Source organism: Chrysoperla carnea, chromosome 4 (genome assembly GCF_905475395.1).
Source record: "Chrysoperla carnea chromosome 4, inChrCarn1.1, whole genome shotgun sequence".
Taxonomy (NCBI): Eukaryota; Metazoa; Arthropoda; class Insecta; order Neuroptera; family Chrysopidae; genus Chrysoperla; species Chrysoperla carnea.
Window position 1 is genome coordinate 31,906,650 of NC_058340.1, and position 17,966 is coordinate 31,924,615.

General features: G+C 28.0%; 1 protein-coding gene across 3 annotated transcripts in view; it reads left to right on the forward strand.

Moving 5' to 3' along the window:
- The window catches only part of LOC123298161, a 111,262-nt gene that overhangs the window by 8,198 nt on the left and 85,098 nt on the right, over positions 1-17,966 (forward strand). The window contains exons 2-3 of one of the 3 annotated variants that reach the window (XM_044880081.1): positions 2,154-2,390; positions 7,923-9,078. In XM_044880081.1, the coding sequence (XP_044736016.1) occupies positions 2,236-2,390; positions 7,923-9,078 (1,311 nt within the window). In that variant the 5' untranslated portion in view covers positions 2,154-2,235. Of the gene's footprint in view, positions 1-2,153; positions 2,430-6,167; positions 6,286-7,850; positions 9,079-17,966 lie in introns of those variants that run through there. The other 2 variants (XM_044880080.1, XM_044880082.1) reach the window with 2 other exon arrangements.

Genomic DNA, 17,966 nt, shown 5'->3' on the forward strand with positions numbered 1-17,966 from the left:
TATTACATTTTTTTTCTCTAAATTTTAATATTTTTTGTTTATTTATATTTAGAATGATTATTAAATAAGAATGGTAAAGTTAATATAAAACCACAAACATTTATAAAAATATTTCTGTGTTTGAATCATTAAATCAAGTGAAACTTTCAATCTCATGTACATTTTATCTGCATTCAGAAGATGAAGTTTTAAATGACGACAACGTCTGCTTACCAAACAGCATAATCATCATTTTGATGTTATAAAAAAATTATAATAATATTTTTTTTACCAAAAATGTTTTGGGTATAAGGCTAGCGTACATATTTTGAAATTAATTGCAACAAGTCTAAAATTTGTTTCAATGAAATTCGATAGTTTAACAACACTGGCGATGGAAGTTATTCATAGAGCCACGCTTTTTATTTTTAAGCCCTTTAAAATGCGCGACAAAAAATTTTTCTGATGGACTGGATAAATATTATCAGAGATAATAAACGAGAACTCTAGGATATTTCGAATTTAATTTCGATTTTCTCCCTAATTTAATAGATCAATTTTTGTTTTATAAAAATGCGTATTTCGACTACCATGTAGTCATCTTCAGTGGAAATAAGCTAATCGTAATTACTCTTATAGTGTATGTTACTCAGTGCTAATTTGGTGACGGTCTGCACACTGGTGGATTTATATAATACAAAAATTGATTTAGGAAATGGGGCAAAAATCAAAATTTAATTAATATAGTGTTGGACTTCGTAAGTAGAGAGATCTGTGTTGAAGTGTTATAAAAATTTGCCTAGAATTTAAAAGTTTCGCGCATCATCTCCCTCAATAACGCCCCCCAGTGTTCCTGGAATATTTAACAAAAACGATCACATTTTTGACTTGTTGCAAATAATCCAAAAGTGTACGCTAGCTTTATGCCTATCTATTAGGTTTTTTTATAGTCAATTTATTAAAATTAGAATATAGCATCTGGTTGAAATCGTTTTTATTTGAAAAATATATAAATAATTTTTGTTTAAATTTAATTTAAATTAATAAACGCAATGTGTTTTATTACGCAATCAAGAAATTTTCATCTTTTCGAATAACTAGTAATAAAAGGCATATTTGTAGAGTAATGCTGTTAAAAAAATAAGATTAAAAAGTTGTAAACAGTTAAATTTTCCAAAAAGGCGGCATGTATACTTTAAAACGTCGATAATTTATTACATTTTTTATTTCGATTTTCGAGTTAAAAGAATAACCTCCTAGCAGGAAGTTAATATTTTAAAATTGATTCAATTTTTTACAAGTTTGAGTGTACATGAAAGTCGTGTGAAATTGTATATCGAATTAGACTTTTTTTCCAGTAAAATTTAATACAAGATAACCAGTAAAAATAAATTCTCTCATGGCTATAAAATAGTACAGGGTTTCTCAATATGATGTTACCACGTCAATGGGAGAAAGATTTTTCAAAAAGATGTCACGATTTAAATGAAACACGTTTCCCAAAAAGAAATTGCCATTTAAATGGGTGAAATGTGTATTTTAGGAACGTAATATAAGAGTAATATATATAATTTAATATAACTTATGTATAAAAATATATCACTCATACATTATGTTTCTTAAAGTACAAGTCCCACCCATTTAAGTGGTAACATCTTATTGAACAAGCCTGTATTTCCTATATAAAAGGATGGTTTAAAAAAATATTATTATACTTATAAAGCCATGAAGAACATGAAAAGAATCATGTAAAGATGAAAATAATCAAGATAATAAATTTTAAAACTAAAACAAAAATCGCTTATATTTTTAAAAATTATTCGACCATAACAAAATATATATTGTATATAAATTACAACTTAATCAAAAAATTTTATCAAAATTATTTAAAGTTTCAAATATAATATTTTATGTTTTAATCGGCAATCAATATGATTTAATCAATGTATGAGTCATCTAATAACGATTAATTTTAGTATCGTGAATAACTCTTTGCCACCGGAAGAATTCTTTGTACATGCTATGTAGAGAATACAAATTAACCACATATTCGCTTCATTTAACTTATTTTTATTGGAAACCTTTACTTTCTTGCGGGAAATCATTTTCCATAAGGTTAATAAAAAACATTCTTAAAAGGAAAAATCATTCTAAATTTTTTTTCTTCATTACAGATAATACTTGGTAAATAATCGAAAAAAATTCTAATGTTAAATCAAAACACGATTTTGGAAAAACAAATTTTTGCACAAGAAAATGTTAAGATGGTTAAATCCCTTGAGGGGATTAGCATTTGGAGATGATGGTAGCGTATCAACAAATTCCCGAATAACTGATGATCCATTAGCTGCTTTGAATACAACATTACATGGTCGAAGAAACAGTTCGAACGATATTTATGCTGTATCAAGGTCAGTGCTGCTTCCAAGGGTTGCACTTTCTTCTGTGGGGTGAGTAGACAGCACACGCACTTTCTTCAATCACACTGCATTTCATAGGGGAAGAAAATAACATAATTAAAAAACGAATTAATACCAAAAATGAGTACAAATAAATTAATTTTTCAGGATAATTCAAACTTTTGATTTGCAATGATTAGATTTTGAGATGAATATTTAAAATTTTTTCGGCTGGTATAGACAGAACGTATACAGAACTAATTTGTTGTGTCCTCCGAATTTTCTTTTTATTTTATATCGTATCTTAATCAGTTTAGAATCAGGGTATATTTTCGATTCAACTTTTAAATATTATCGAATCTTATATTGCGTATTTTCCAAATCCAAAACACAGTTGAAGAATTAATTTTATTGTACAGTAAATCATTTCGAATTCTTTATTACATTTTAAAAAGAAATACTTATTGCTTAAAGCTTTCAATGTTATTATAATTTAAGTGGCTATGGCTGGCTGTTGCGTATTATTGAAGGTTATATGCTTATTAAAACTGTATATATAGGCATTGCATTGAGTAGCTTGGTTATTTGGTGAAATTTTTTTAAACAATATTTTTTTTTTTTGTAATAAAAGAAAGTAATATTATTATATTTTATATTATTTACATTATTGATATAATTGATGTCATGTTTATAAATAGTCACTTATTAAATTATAAAATTTTTAACAAATTATACCTACTTTTGTAGGTAGATTTAAATATACAATTTTTTGCAATTTATCAAATTAGTTTAGGCGCAGATATAAATTTGTTTCTATACACATCACCGAATCAAACAGAAAATATGAACTCTTTACGAAATTCTAAAACGAAAAGCTCTCTGATGTTTTTCGATGCATCGTTAACGATTAAGGTCTCGATAATTATCGTTTTAAATTTTAATAATTCTTCAATGTATTTTAGGAAATTTTAACAATATGCAAAGTTGTAGGAAATAAAATTAACTATAATTTATTATCAGAAGGTTTTTTTAGTAAGCTTAATATTAACTAGTAAATATATTTTCAAAGTTCTAAAAAATAAAGTTTGAATTTTTTCTTTTAGAGCACACTAAACGTAAATTTTTCCGTTAATGGAAAAAATGGTGTGATGATGAATTATAATAAACTTTATTTACTGCAACTCTGCTTATTATAAAAATTAAATTTTTTCTAATATTCGTAGAGAAGTTAGAGAAATTCTTAAAAATTGAAATCGATATTTAACGAAGCTTTAATTGTAAACTACTTAAGCTTTAATGTCAAATCGATAAATGGAATTCATGTTTGATCTTTTTATTTATATGCTTGTCTATAACATACTTCTGGTTAAAAAATTCAGGCTGCGACAGTAATTCTGCCAAGCCTTTGCCTAAAACAAATTTGTGAAGAAATCTGCATAAGTTGGTGCAAAACAATTGCTTGAAAAGATACATTTTTCCACAATGAACTTTTGTAACCAATAACCAGTGTTATAAGCAAAAGCAGTATGTTCCATCTGCTGGACTAAATTAAGTCATTATTAGTATTTTTTAAAGTAAATTTTTTAATAAATTCATTGTGCGTGTTTTTATTAAAATTTTGGAGTTATTTTTTGTTAATTAGTTTATTCATGATAGATATGTATTCAGTTTTTTAGGGATTAGAAATCATTTGTGAATAAATTTGAAAATTTAAGAAATATATGAAAATTTAAGTAACGCAGTCAACAAATTTTGTGTATTTCAACTTGTTTAAAATATTTATGGGGTATTTACTTGTGCTCTCGTAATGGCAAACTTTTGAATGGCCATGAAAATTCCTAGAAAAATTGAGTACTCGTAGTTATAAATTCATATTGTTTACGATTTTTAGCTCGATAGCGTCGTGTATATCTAATTATCAATTTTTATTTACTCATTTAAATAGGAAATGACTTTGAACTAAATAATTCTTTAACAAAACATAAATAAATAAAATTATATTTTAGATTAGATACTCACAAAACTAGTATATTCTCATTTCTCACTGAAAATCAAAAACAGAAAAAATGATAATAATAACAACAAGTAAACAAATTTTGTAAATAATTCCAAAATTAAACTGGCGCATGTAACAAATGTACATAAAGACATATATTTAAAGATTTTATTGAAATTATTTGAAACCCACTAATTTTGGGTCATTCTTTTAATCTGTGATGTCAATTTTTCGCGGTATCACTTACGTGCTTAATTCCGGGACCAGGACTCCACATTATCGAAACCTATTAGAGCTAGGTTAATTTTGATCACAAATTTGAAAAGAATGCCGCAAATTTAGTAGGATTACATACTTGGTTTATCAAAATAGGTTAAAATTTGGATGTGATAGAGCAAAATTAAATTTTTTGGATTCTGATAACGTCATAAAGTTAAAAAATTCGATTTTTTTTATAACACAGGCAAATTTGATTCGATTTTATTGGAATTTTTTTTGAAATACACTAATTTTGGATCATTTTTTTAATCTGTGATGTCAATTTTTCGCTAGGTATCACTTACGTGCTTAATTCCGGGACCAGGACTCCACATTTTTGGAACCTATTAGAGCTAGGTTAATTTTGATCGCAAATTTGAAAAGTATGATCCAAATTTACTAGGATTACATACTTGTTTAATCAAATTTGGATAAAATTGTTTAGAGCAAAATTAAATTTTTGTGAATTCTGATGACGTCATGTAAAGTAAAAAAATTCGATTTTTTTGTTTATACAGGCAAATATGTTCCGATCTTATAAGAATAATTGTTGAAACCCACCCTCGTTCTTTTTTTCTTAAAAATGTATACAAAACGACCGCTTACGTCCTGTTACCGAACCTCACTCCGGTAATTAATCTTCTCACACAAATATAGACATATATGGAAGTAATATCAGAATACTAGTAATGTTGAGTGATGCTTTAATAATATTTCTATCAATATAGTTGTAACAAATGAGTCATTTTAATTAAAATATATTTTAATAAAATCAGCACGTTTATGATTTTAAAAAAATATAACAAGAGACAAACTTAAGGTAGTACGAGCGTCAAGGCAAGTTTAGACTTGTGGTTGAAATTTTTTGTAATAAGTTGTAAATGTAATTTTCAACTTTCATTATGAATTTTGTTATAACTTCATGAATGTAGACGAAAAATAAGCATAAAATTTTTCGATATCTGCTTTAATTAAACTTTTCGTCATATATTGTTATTATATAAACATAATTAACCATCAAAATTGAAAATATATATTTTTTTAAATTTTTGTCCCCACTTCCGTGCTCATACATCCTTTAATAGTTATGTTTTAAATTATTTATTTAAGTGTCAACTTAAAAATTTTTTTAAAAAATTTCTATGGACTAGTTTTGGAGAAATCTATGAAAACATATCATCCATAAGACCATACCGTTTTCCCATAAGATCACTGTTAAATATGCCTCCTTTTGAAGTCATTTATTTATTTAAGTAATCAGGCAACCCCAACCCCCCCTCTAAAATTTTCAGGATTGATTTAGACTTACTCAAACTATAAATATAAAAAAATCAAGCCTTTTATCTAACATTGCCCTGGCGCTCGTACATCCTTAACAACTCCTATTACAAAAACAATAAAAACAAACAAACAGAATATTATTATGTTTGAATATTTTTGTGATTCGATTACACAATCTATTTTGTTTTTGATTAGTAATGTTAATTTTTATATTATTATTAATAAAAAATGTTTTGTTTCAATTCCTTATTTGACTTTTACACGTTTGAACATCAAAATCTGATTACCATTTATTTACACCCATTTTGTTTTAAACACAGTTGAAATCTGCATCGAATTGAAATTAATAAATAATATTCATATGTTGAGAAAGTAGGATTTATCATTTTTAAATAAAATTGGGCTCGTCCATAGTGTTTTGGAAAATTTTGTTTTATTTACGTGAGTTTTCATTAAAAAAGGAGAGTAAATTAAATGTGGGAAGTGAGAAAAATTAAAATATTTGTGTTAGGAGTTACCCAAGTTAGAGTGTTGTGCCGCTAACAATATTCGTTTACAATTCGAAATAATTAAAATAGTTCTTATCGAGTAATATACAAGGTGGACCATTTTAATCTATTATGGCTAATAGCTCATTTTATACTTAACCAATTAAAAAATAATTTAAAGAAAAGTTGCAGAGTTAGATGGGAGACATCATGTTGCGACATCAGGTTTTTAACCTTCTTCTCTAGATTGCTTTAATGCCCATATGGGGTTTTACCACTGGGCAGTGAACATTTTACATCAGATTGGACCCAAGTCTTCGAGTGGCTTTAATATGGTCAATTTAGATTCCAAAAGGTAAGAGATACAATAACGCTTTTAATTAGAAAGTTGATCCTCATAAAAAAAACAGATTTTTTCGAAAATTGTTAGCTTTCTGAAGAAATGCGAAGTAAAAATATGTCATTATTGCATTTAATCGAAAGAAAACACGCTTACTATCGCTTACTATATAAAAATTCGATCCAAAAGATGTCAAGGGTAATAGAGGACATTCGCCTGTCCTAAAAATCTTGTTTTAAGGTCATTTGACCTACAAATCTTGATCTAGAAATGATTTTGAAAATTTATCCGGTCTTTATCTAAAATTATTAACAGAGATGAATGTCCTTTATTGTCTTTGATAACTTTTGTCTAATTTTTTTTAAATAAAAATGGGACATTTTCTTTCAATTAAATGCAATAATAACATATTTTTAAGTCGCATTCCCTCCGAAAGCTAACGGTTTTCGAAAACATGTTTTAAATAATAAATGTTAGTTTTTTATGGTAATCAACTTTCTAATTTTAAATGTTATTCTATCTCTATTTTTTCAGGATCTAAATTGGCTACTAAAGCAACTCAGCGAGCTAGGCCCAATCTGATGTCAGAATATGATGTCCCCCATCAAACCCTGCAAGTTTAATTTAAGTAATTTTTTGATTGATTAACGACAAAACGACCTATTAGTCATAATAGATCAAATTGGCCTACCCTGTATAATCGTCGTGATCGAGAAGCGACTTCGGATGACTGGTCCAATCGAATAGGGGGTAGGGACGTGAAGATGAAAGTTAAAACTGGTTAATCTAAGAAATGTAACATATAACAAACAGCTAAGAAATATAACTTAATCTGTCCAGGAAACGTGGGTACACCCATATTCACATAAATGGATGTATTCGCCCTTTCTTCAGGCTAGTACTATCCATATTTTTGTTCTTACATGTTACACCGGTGAACCGTTCGACTTTTTTCACGTTTTTTGCAAGAGTAAATTCATTGTATCAATTAATCGTAAGAAAATTTTTATTTTCATCTATTCTAAAGTATCACTTTGTGGGCGAGTCTAATTTCGAAACACAATGGTAAATTCGATAAGAATAAAATAATGAAAAATTTTTTGTTTTAGTTAAAAAAAAAACACTTTGTTTTATTTGTTTAAATAAAAATTTTTAATAATGGATAATACTGGAACTTTTAGACTAAACCCATTATACTTGGATGAAACGGGCGGTACATGTTTGGAGTGTCCAAAATATGAGGCAGATAAACCGACCATAACTTCAGGACGCAATAATCTACAACATCATCATCGGCGTGGCTCCGAATCACCTCCATCTGCTGGAAAATCATCTGGCTATGTCAGCCAACTGAATTCACGTTCAGATAGTAGTCACAGTGATGTTGATCCAATTTATAGTCGTCCAACGGATATCGAAAAATTGGAAGACTATCCGACACGATCGAATTCGAAATCACCGATTGATCCACGACAAAAATCCAAATACTTAGGATCAGTGAGCTCATCTACTGGATTTATATTGACAACGATACCAGAAGGTAAAGTGGATTTTTCTATACCGCGTCCAGTATGGCCTGGAGTACGCGGTAATAACAGTAGTGACTCAGACGATTCGTTAAATATTTATTCTAGTTTAAACAATTATGTAACACAATTACAATCGCATAGTGTGAACGCGAATCATAGTGATACGCGTCGAGCATGCGCACGAGATTTACTCAGGGAATTATCGAAAACTTTAACTGAAGTGGTGGAAGGAAAAAATGAACAAAGACCCGAAGATGTGTTGAAAGGTTTAAATACAAAAATATCTCAAACTTTAGAAGTGCTACAAACCGAAAACGACATACGAAATTTATCACATATTATCAGCAGCGGCGATAAATTACGTACCGTATCGCGAGCATTATCACATAATTCCAGTGATAGTCCTTTATCCGATTGGGATCGTATTATTCGCGAGGAAGAAGTTTATCATGAACCATCAGGAGTGTCGTCAGCAAGTAGTGGTTTCAGTGATGTGTCACAAATTTTCAAAAATAAAAATCTTGACGCGTCCTCACCACAAAATCCACCACCTGTGTTTGTGCATAAAAACTTATCGAGTATATCGAATGGGGTACGTAACGCAATGATTTATGGTACACTGTGTAGAGGTGCTCAAAGGATTGATACGAAATTTAAATTAATTGATAATTGTGATGGTGCCGGGTTACGAAGTGTTCGGGAAATATCACATAGTGATAAACCAAGTGTTTGGGAACATTATTATGGTGCTGGTTTTACAAACGGTGATTTTAAATTATTAGCGAAGCCAACTGATACGCCTGCCTTTGTAAGTAGTTTTTTTTTTTTTTTTTTTTTTTAAATTATTCTTTTTTTAGAAATTTTTAAAAAGATCTTTATGTTTTTATTAATCTCATAATAAAATAATCATATAGTTTTACAGACGTATATATATTTTTATTATTTTACTTGGAGAAAATTTTGTTAGAATGTAGGTAAAAGTAATTTACTAATTACTTTGCATAGGTAATTAATAAATCTGTCAATCATAAATATCTATCAAGAATTATTATCAAATCACTAAAATTCTTAAAGTTTTAAGAATCGAAGTATTGTTAGTTATGGTTAAAAAATAATGTTTTGGGTGGTTTATGTTTTTGATAAAAAGAGTATCATTAACGACTGATTATTATGCTACTAATTTATAAATTTCGACGAAATTTTTTTAAAAGTATCTAAGCATTTATTAAATCGAAATAGAAAAGTAAACAAAAAATATTTAAAATGTGAAACATTGAGAATTAATTTTTTACACAGTTTTTTTATACCCTGTAGATATGAAATATATGTCAAGCTATTCCATTGTTAGTCCCAAATTTTGGTATATGTATTCATAAAATCGCCACATGGTCTCTTTCCGGTTGTCGGTCTACCCGTCTGTCTGTCAGCACGATAAATCAAAAACGAAAAAATATCAAGCTGAAATTTTTATAGCGTATCCAGTGTATTTCATAAATTAACTCAGTCAATTGTTTGTTTTCACTTGTTTATGTATGAAATGAAAAAAGTGGTAATATTTCAAGCTGTTAAATAAAAGTATTCTTTACTTTATAATCCATTTTGTTAAATAAAAGCTTGACTTAAAAAAACTTTAAAAATCGCTGTTACTCATGTGCCGGCTAACTGCACAAGCGGCGTTGTCAAGTAATACATTATTTTTTGAGAGCAGAGAGTAACACATTATTGGATATCAAACAACAAAAATATCAAATATCTCCATAATGCGTTCGGAACTTACCTTTTTTTTTTATAGATTTCATCAAAAGCTTGTTATTGTTTTAATCATATCAAATAAAAATATAATTTTTCTATGGTATTATTTGTATGAAATTCTTATTCGAATGCACATTTGCACAGATTCCCATTTACTTACATGTAAAAATTAAAGTTTTCAAAACTAATTAATTCATTAGAAGTTGCGAAAACCTATCTTTTACTACCAACGTAGAAAGGATTTGCAAATTTTGAAATAGTTTTTTATGCTTTACTATTTTGCGAGGATCTCCTTAAAAAGTTTATATATTTGTTCGTTAAATTTTTCCCTAGCGCTCCCACCATTTTATTTTTTCATAGAGTGTCCTCGAATTTCGACCAGATAGGATAGTTTTTTCGATCTTTTGCGACTTCAGAATATCTGAAAAATTAAGTATATTTAAAAACTGAAGAAGAGGGTAATTTTCGAAATATCCCCATCTGGAAATTTAAATGATTTTGGATGGTACTTCGACTATCACTTTTCTAAATGGATCTCTGAATTTTTAGTGTGAACTTTGCTTAAAATGTCTGTTAACTAATCCGACTTCGATTTAAGTTTCCTTTTTTTGAAATTTCACTAAAAAGACTTTTTAATTATTATAATGGATTTGATAGAAATGTCTATTTCATTTGCGATAGTCCACGTTAATATAGAAACCGTTAAGTCATTATAAAATGTTAATTCGTTAATTGTTTTCTCTTCAAACGGAAGCTGTTTTGGATTGTGATTCCTATCAATGAAAGATGTCATAACAAATGTATTGAAATTCGATAACACTTTTATTAAAAGTATTTTTAAAGAAATATTTTCTTAGAAAATTATAATTAGAAGCGGTTTAATTATGCATATTTAATAAATTAAATATTTGGAAATGCTATTACTTAAATCGATTAATTAAAAATGAACATAAATTGCAAATAATTAGAATTGCTATTACTTAAATCGAGCAGTTGAAAATAAAAACAAATTTCAAATAAACGGAATTGTTATTACCAATAAAATCTTACCACACAAAATAGTTAAAACTGTGAAATATGAAATTTTTTTAATTGTTCATTATGAAATATTAAAAATTATTTTTTTAAATATCTATAATTAATTTCCAATATATATGTACTTTTAATAAATATAATTTGATTACATAACTTAAAATAATAATATCTACTTTTAAGAAAATATGACATAGGTGTTCCATATAAAACACAGTGTTTGTAAAATATTGAAGGTTCTATTCACTCTAGTTCTAAGATATTGTTGATCTTACTATAAATATATGCTCTTTAAGTTCTTACACTTATTAAGAAAGTTTTAAGTATGATAAAAGACCACTTAAGACTGTTCGAATATCGATAAAATGTTTCGAAAAATTTATTGTCTTTGTTTAGGAAGAATAAATCTCTAGATAAAATTTTCTAGCTAGCAGTCACTAGATCATTTGAGCTGCCTTTTGCGTTGCTTTGTATGAAAATCCATTAGTCTCTTTTAAACCTTGATAACATGCTTCGTTTTTTTAAAAGTTGACCTCTGTAATTTGATTTTAGTAGAAAAACAAGTGAAATCAAACAATTGACTGAGTTAATTGTTGAAATACCATGTATAGACAGTGTTGATGACTCTTATCACATTACACATACATTCATGTCACACATACATAACTGATATTCCCATATATTACATACTATAGAATTTGCACATAATTTTCACCCTCACGGGTAAACAGTGATGATTACGAAAAAATTTATTATAAGGAACATTTTCTACATTTAAACTTTTCTTCTATCTCTAACGGTTTACAAAATGAGTCCTATGGACCCAAGATTCACTTGACCTATGTTGCTCATTTACGAACTCGACCTCAATTTTTACGTCCTGAGTACGCTGTAAAAAAATTAGCTTGATATCTTTTTTCGTTTTTTCGTTTTTGAGTTATCGTGTACACAGGAGGACGGACAGCCGAAAATGGACTAATTAGGTGATTTTATGAACACCTATGCCAAAATTTTGTTATTAGTATCAACATTTTAAAGCGTTACAAACTTGAGACTAAACTTAATATACTATGTATATTACATATATACATGGTATAAAAAAGTGTTATTGCTTCACTTACCTACTTACATCGTTTCAAAGATTAGATCTAGTTTTTAGGTGATATGATATCCAGTTATCTATCCAAGAGAACGATCAGAAGGGACAATTTTCACCTTCAATATTTTTGAAACGTTCTGTACAATATATACGTGATATGTTTATAAACAAGAAAATTATTTTATGGTGAACGCACAATATAAATATCTGATATAATAAACAATAATTGCATTGTCATTGTAGGAAAAAAAAAATTCAACAGTGATTATCAAACATTTTTTTTTCTTTCTTAAATTAATCGTTGAAAAATTTTAATAAATGGTGACAAGTAAGTTGTTCACGTACCACTGGTTGACACATACTGTTTTTTTTATATAGATATTATATAATACATTATTATTATATGACACTTAAAAATTATATTGTGTTATTTACTGTATGTGAAAAAATGTTTTATAGTAATTATTGGGTTTATATTTTATTATTTACTTCATTATAAATATGGGGATTTGGGCCATTGTGATGTGGTACTAGCTTGTATAATCAAATACCTACTTTAAAATCACTGGGTTATATAAGTTTAATGCTGCTAGTTAATTGAATTCTTTGATTGAGAATAAGCGGAACTTCAAATCAATGATCCAATCACGGTCAATGAAAATTAGATCGTGAACATATATGTTAGACCTATTTATTAAATCATTTTGCCCTCCTGTAAATCGTTTATCCAAAAAAAAACCTTTGAAATATTGATCGTAATCAATTTGGAAGAAAAAAGAATAATTCATAATTAAGGCTCAACTGCCCTAATATCACTGGTCAACATAAATTTTGTTACAGAAGCATGTGCTTACTTTTTGAAAGGTTTTTGATGCCCTGAATACGAATAAGAGCGCAAATATGGAAAAAACTTATCTTCTCCCTAAATTCGAAGTTATGTTTCAGCGGTGAATAATTTTTTCTCACAAAAAATTTCACGCTATCAGAAAATACCATCAAAAACCATTTTGAATTTTTCCAAAAACTTTCAAGGAATTTGGAATTTTTGAATTTTTTGATATAGAATAAATAGGTAATAATATATAAATGGAATTAATCAATTATATCTAAGTTTTTATCAAAGAGCAAAAAGGAATTTCGAAAATATTCAATAAGGTTTTAAAAGAATAGGAAAACTTCCAATTTCTATATGAGAAAATAATTACATAATGGTGATACGGAATTTCGAATATAACCGAGCTAGTAAACATATTTCGAAAACCTTATGTATTAGAGAAATTCTAAAGCCGAATTCGGAATTTTTTTACTATGAATTTCGGAAGTTTTGGTACTATGCTATACACTTTTGCGCATATAATTTTAGATCATTAAAATGAAGATAGGAAGCTTTTTATATGTTTTATATAAAAAGCATATGGCGAGAAAGATTTTTACTTATTTACCTACTGAATTATAAATCTAGATAGATATTTAATATTTTCGATTATTTCATTAGAAATATAAATTGATTTTTAACCATACGAAAAGATAATTCATATCGACTTTTATATTCATGGTAATAATTCCATATCGACTTTTTTAAACCATATTTTTGCTCCCATTTTGAAATTGACGAATGTTTTTATTGAAAATTTTCTTAAATTTATTTTCTGTTTTTAAGTATTGTTTGGGAACTAGCATTGCTAAAACGTTCTGAAATGCTACATAGATGACTATAAGACTTTCTGGTTGATTTGAGACGACTAAATACAAATTTATTAATTGTGAAAATTAAGGGTACCTTGAACTTTTCTCAAGGTTAAAATAAAACTTATAAAATAAATAAATTAAAAAACGTAAAATATTTAAATTGAATAAGTAGATACGTGTATATTTATGAAATCTTCATGATTATCAATTAAATTCATATGGTCTATTACTAAGCCAGGTTCAAATACAGTAGAATCTCGATAACTTAAACCTCGGTAACATAAAAACCTCTGTTACTTCAAAAAATACTGTTCCCTTCCCATCAGAGCCCAAAACCTCTATAACTTAAATTACGCAACCTCTATAGCTTAAATAAATAATCTCTGTATAGGCCCTCAGTAACTACATAATATAGAAACATGTACATACCTCTATATTAACTAGGGTACATAGAAACATGTACATACCTCTATATTAACCTTTACCTAACATAGACACTTGATAACTTAAAACCTCTATAACTTAAAATATTTTGTGTTTCCCTTGGACTTTAACTTATCGAGATTCTACTGTATAATTTTGCAATATTAATACATAAATATAATGTATCAAATATACTTCACTTTCACTATCTGAGTTGAACACGATGATAGGTATAAATCAAAAAATTTTGCAGAACACATAATATTAATTACAAATTTTTATTGAAAATTATACTAATTTATATGTTTATACAAGAAAAAAATTCATTTATTTATAATTAATTCATTACTTTTTGTAATTAAATACCTACCTATTTTAAATATTACTTATATATTGAAATTTCTTCGAAAGAAATTGGTATACTTACATATTATTTGCAATGTAAACTTGAGAAATATTTACAATGTAAAATAATATAAAGGTAAGTAATATTGAAATATTTTTACGCTAGAATGATGCCATGGTGATTTGTGAGTGAATTTTCTGTTAAAATTGAAGATAAAGCTGAAGTATCCAACATCTTAGTACTTCGGAAACTCTAATCATTTATAATAATGCTCTCGGGGACGACATTCAAGGTCGATAAAGTTGCGAGATAAAGTTTATTTCTGATTCCGTATTCGTTAAAGAAATCGACGACATTCAAGGTCGATAAATGTTCACAATCATCGTCGCAAATATTAAAAAAACTTTTGAGACGTGCAGTTCTTCAAAAATTGTGCAACCTTTAACGCCAAAATTATCGAATTGATTGTCTCTACCATGACTACGCAACCAACGGAAATTTGTTGCAACTCTCAATAAAAATAGTCGAAACAGATATCTTTTTAACACTGTAATAGCATAATTTTAAAATTTTTTATGTTAAAATGTACAATTTGTGCAGTTCTAAAAATTGCTTAAAAAACGGAAATATTAGTTCTGCGGATTGCTAGAAGTCATCATTTGTCTCGGTTAATAGCTCTTTCCGTTGACATAGAACGGTCATTTTCGGGAAGTTCAAATGAAAATTGTTTTTTCGCGTTACAGATATTACTTGTTCTTTAGCATTTTCACATATCATTATAAATCCGGTTCTTTATGGCTTTTTTGTCGTCAGAAGTGATAAGCATATACTGATATTTTCCTCTCAGGAATCTCCATGGCACTCAGAATCCAGGAACATTTTTATTTCAAATTTTAATTTGCTTTAAATACCTCATTTGTTCAAGTATTTGGGAAAAAAATACTCTCTTTATATCTCTTCTTAATGCTTTTTTGGCAATTTTGAAATATTTTGATTTATAAACAAAACTTCTTTTGTAATTTTGCCGAGATTCTTTAAAAAGTGCTTCGAGTGTTAGTAATAAATATCTTTAAAATTTAACACTCGTGATTTTTTGGATTGCAGACTTCGTGTCTATAATTTATTTTAAATAAATATATTCTGACATTGCAAAAATTAAAATAATATTAAAAAATAAACATCCATATAACATTTCTAAATTTAGATTTAAAATTTCGATAAACTTCCATTTTTAAATAACGTAGAATTTCTTAATGAGTGTTTTGTTAATTTACCATAATATAATAAATAATAAGTACATTCAAAGTGTTAAAAAGTTGTTTAATATTTAGTTTAAGAACAATCAGATAAAAGTAATTCACCTCTTAATTTCTTAACTTTTTAAACTCATCATTAACATCGTATGGTCTAAGGCCAGGCATAGTATTTCACCGTCACTTTAGAATAACTGGAAATTGGAGACACTGTTGTTAGATATGTGTCTAACAAAATTTTTGTCTTTACGTAAATTTTCATAGCTAGGGAGAGCTTTTTCAGGAGGCGAAGCATAAAAAAGCTTTAAAGTGTGAGAAGTTTCAAATTGATAAATTTCCATACAGAATTGGTGCGGGGAAAATTTTTTTTCCGGTGCCCCACTTCCTCAAATAAAAAGATCTCAAATGATCCCATTTATAGAGAGATCTCCATATATATTATTAAACCCTGCAGAAACCTGTTGGGAGTCAAGTATAGAATGTTTGGGGTTCGATATTTTGAACTCATCTGCAATCCTGGATTCCATCCCGGTGGAGAAGCTGAGGGCATTTGGCCTCGGCAGAATCCAATAATTCTATCTTCTGAAAATAGGACCTCTTACCTGGAGACGCTTTTGGGTAACAATTCTCAAGAAAGACATAGAGGACCCTTTGGTTTCTAAGCTCTTTAATGTTATTCATCTCTGAAAATAATATCTCGAGTGCATAGACTGATGAAAATATGTTTAAAGTAGCATAAGCCAGCTTTTTCAAACAGTTTAATGTGCCTGGTAACGAATTCCATGTTTCCAAAATTATGCTATACGTAATCGAATTATGTGTCATTGTTTGTAATATAATACTTCATAATGCATTTTGACACACAAATATTGTTTCACGTGTAGGTTCTACATCTCTATGCTGGGGGACTTGTAGGTACCTCTCTAATCAGTTTTATTATTATTATTACCTTGAAAGAACTTTACCCTGCCCCGATGCCTTAAACACTACAATTTTCAAGATGTCGAATCCAATTTTCAAGGTCAATGTTGAATATCGTACAAAATGATGATGACATTTCTTATTTAATTATCTCTGCTTGCCATGTCATTAAGATTTTTTCAAATTCCCTAAAAGGAAGGTCTTCAGCTATGAAAATTTTAAAAGATGAAAAAGTTATAATGCACGGCCTTTGACTATCGTTTCTCAAATTTCTAGCTATTTTGATATTACTATCAAATACTACGCCTGGCCATAGACTTAATAGTGGTCAGTACTTGTTTCTAGCAAACAGAGTGTTTTAATTACTATTCATAAAGATGTATTTCATAATTAAATGAAACGTAAATTTAAATTATTTCAGTAATTAACAATGGCTACTTACTTACCTATGTTAGGTACGACAGTAATGTAAATTAATTGAAACAATTAATGATTATTTCTTAATATCATTCTGTTTTTCATATAATATATCATATTTTTGCATAATTAATGAAGCACAATTTGAAATAAAAAATGAAAGTGGTAATAAAAATCAGAAATTATTAAAAAAATATGGTTTAAAAGTTATATATGACCTCTGTATATAAGGATATATTTTCGATTTCCTTGTCGGGAAAAAGTATTCACAATATATTTTCAAATTTTATCTATAAAGGAAATATCTTAAAACACTGACATTTGAGTGTAGCCAAATATACAAACCATCAATACCTTTACGTTGATTAGTTTTTAAGTGTTTTACTGTAAAATAGAAGAAAGCAAATTAAAATACAAGCCTTAATACATAAAATATTTATATACTGCAGCTATGATTCACATAAAAGCTTAATTGGTCGATTCGATCTCTGATCAGGTGTAGTTTTCTTTGTATCTAACATTGATTGTCATTGATTGCTAGTTAGTCAAATTTTTAAATCGCAATACGCGATGTAAAGCTGCTTGTTTGGTATGTTATTGGACCCATTAGGAGAGTGTGAAACTATGTACCTAAGCAAAAAAAAATTGTGCTCCAAATTTACGACTTTTTTGCTTGAAAAACGCAGCTCACACTTCCCTAAGGGGTCCAAATAACATACCAAAAAGTCAGCTTTATATCGCCTTCCGGTCGCCATTTGTACTAG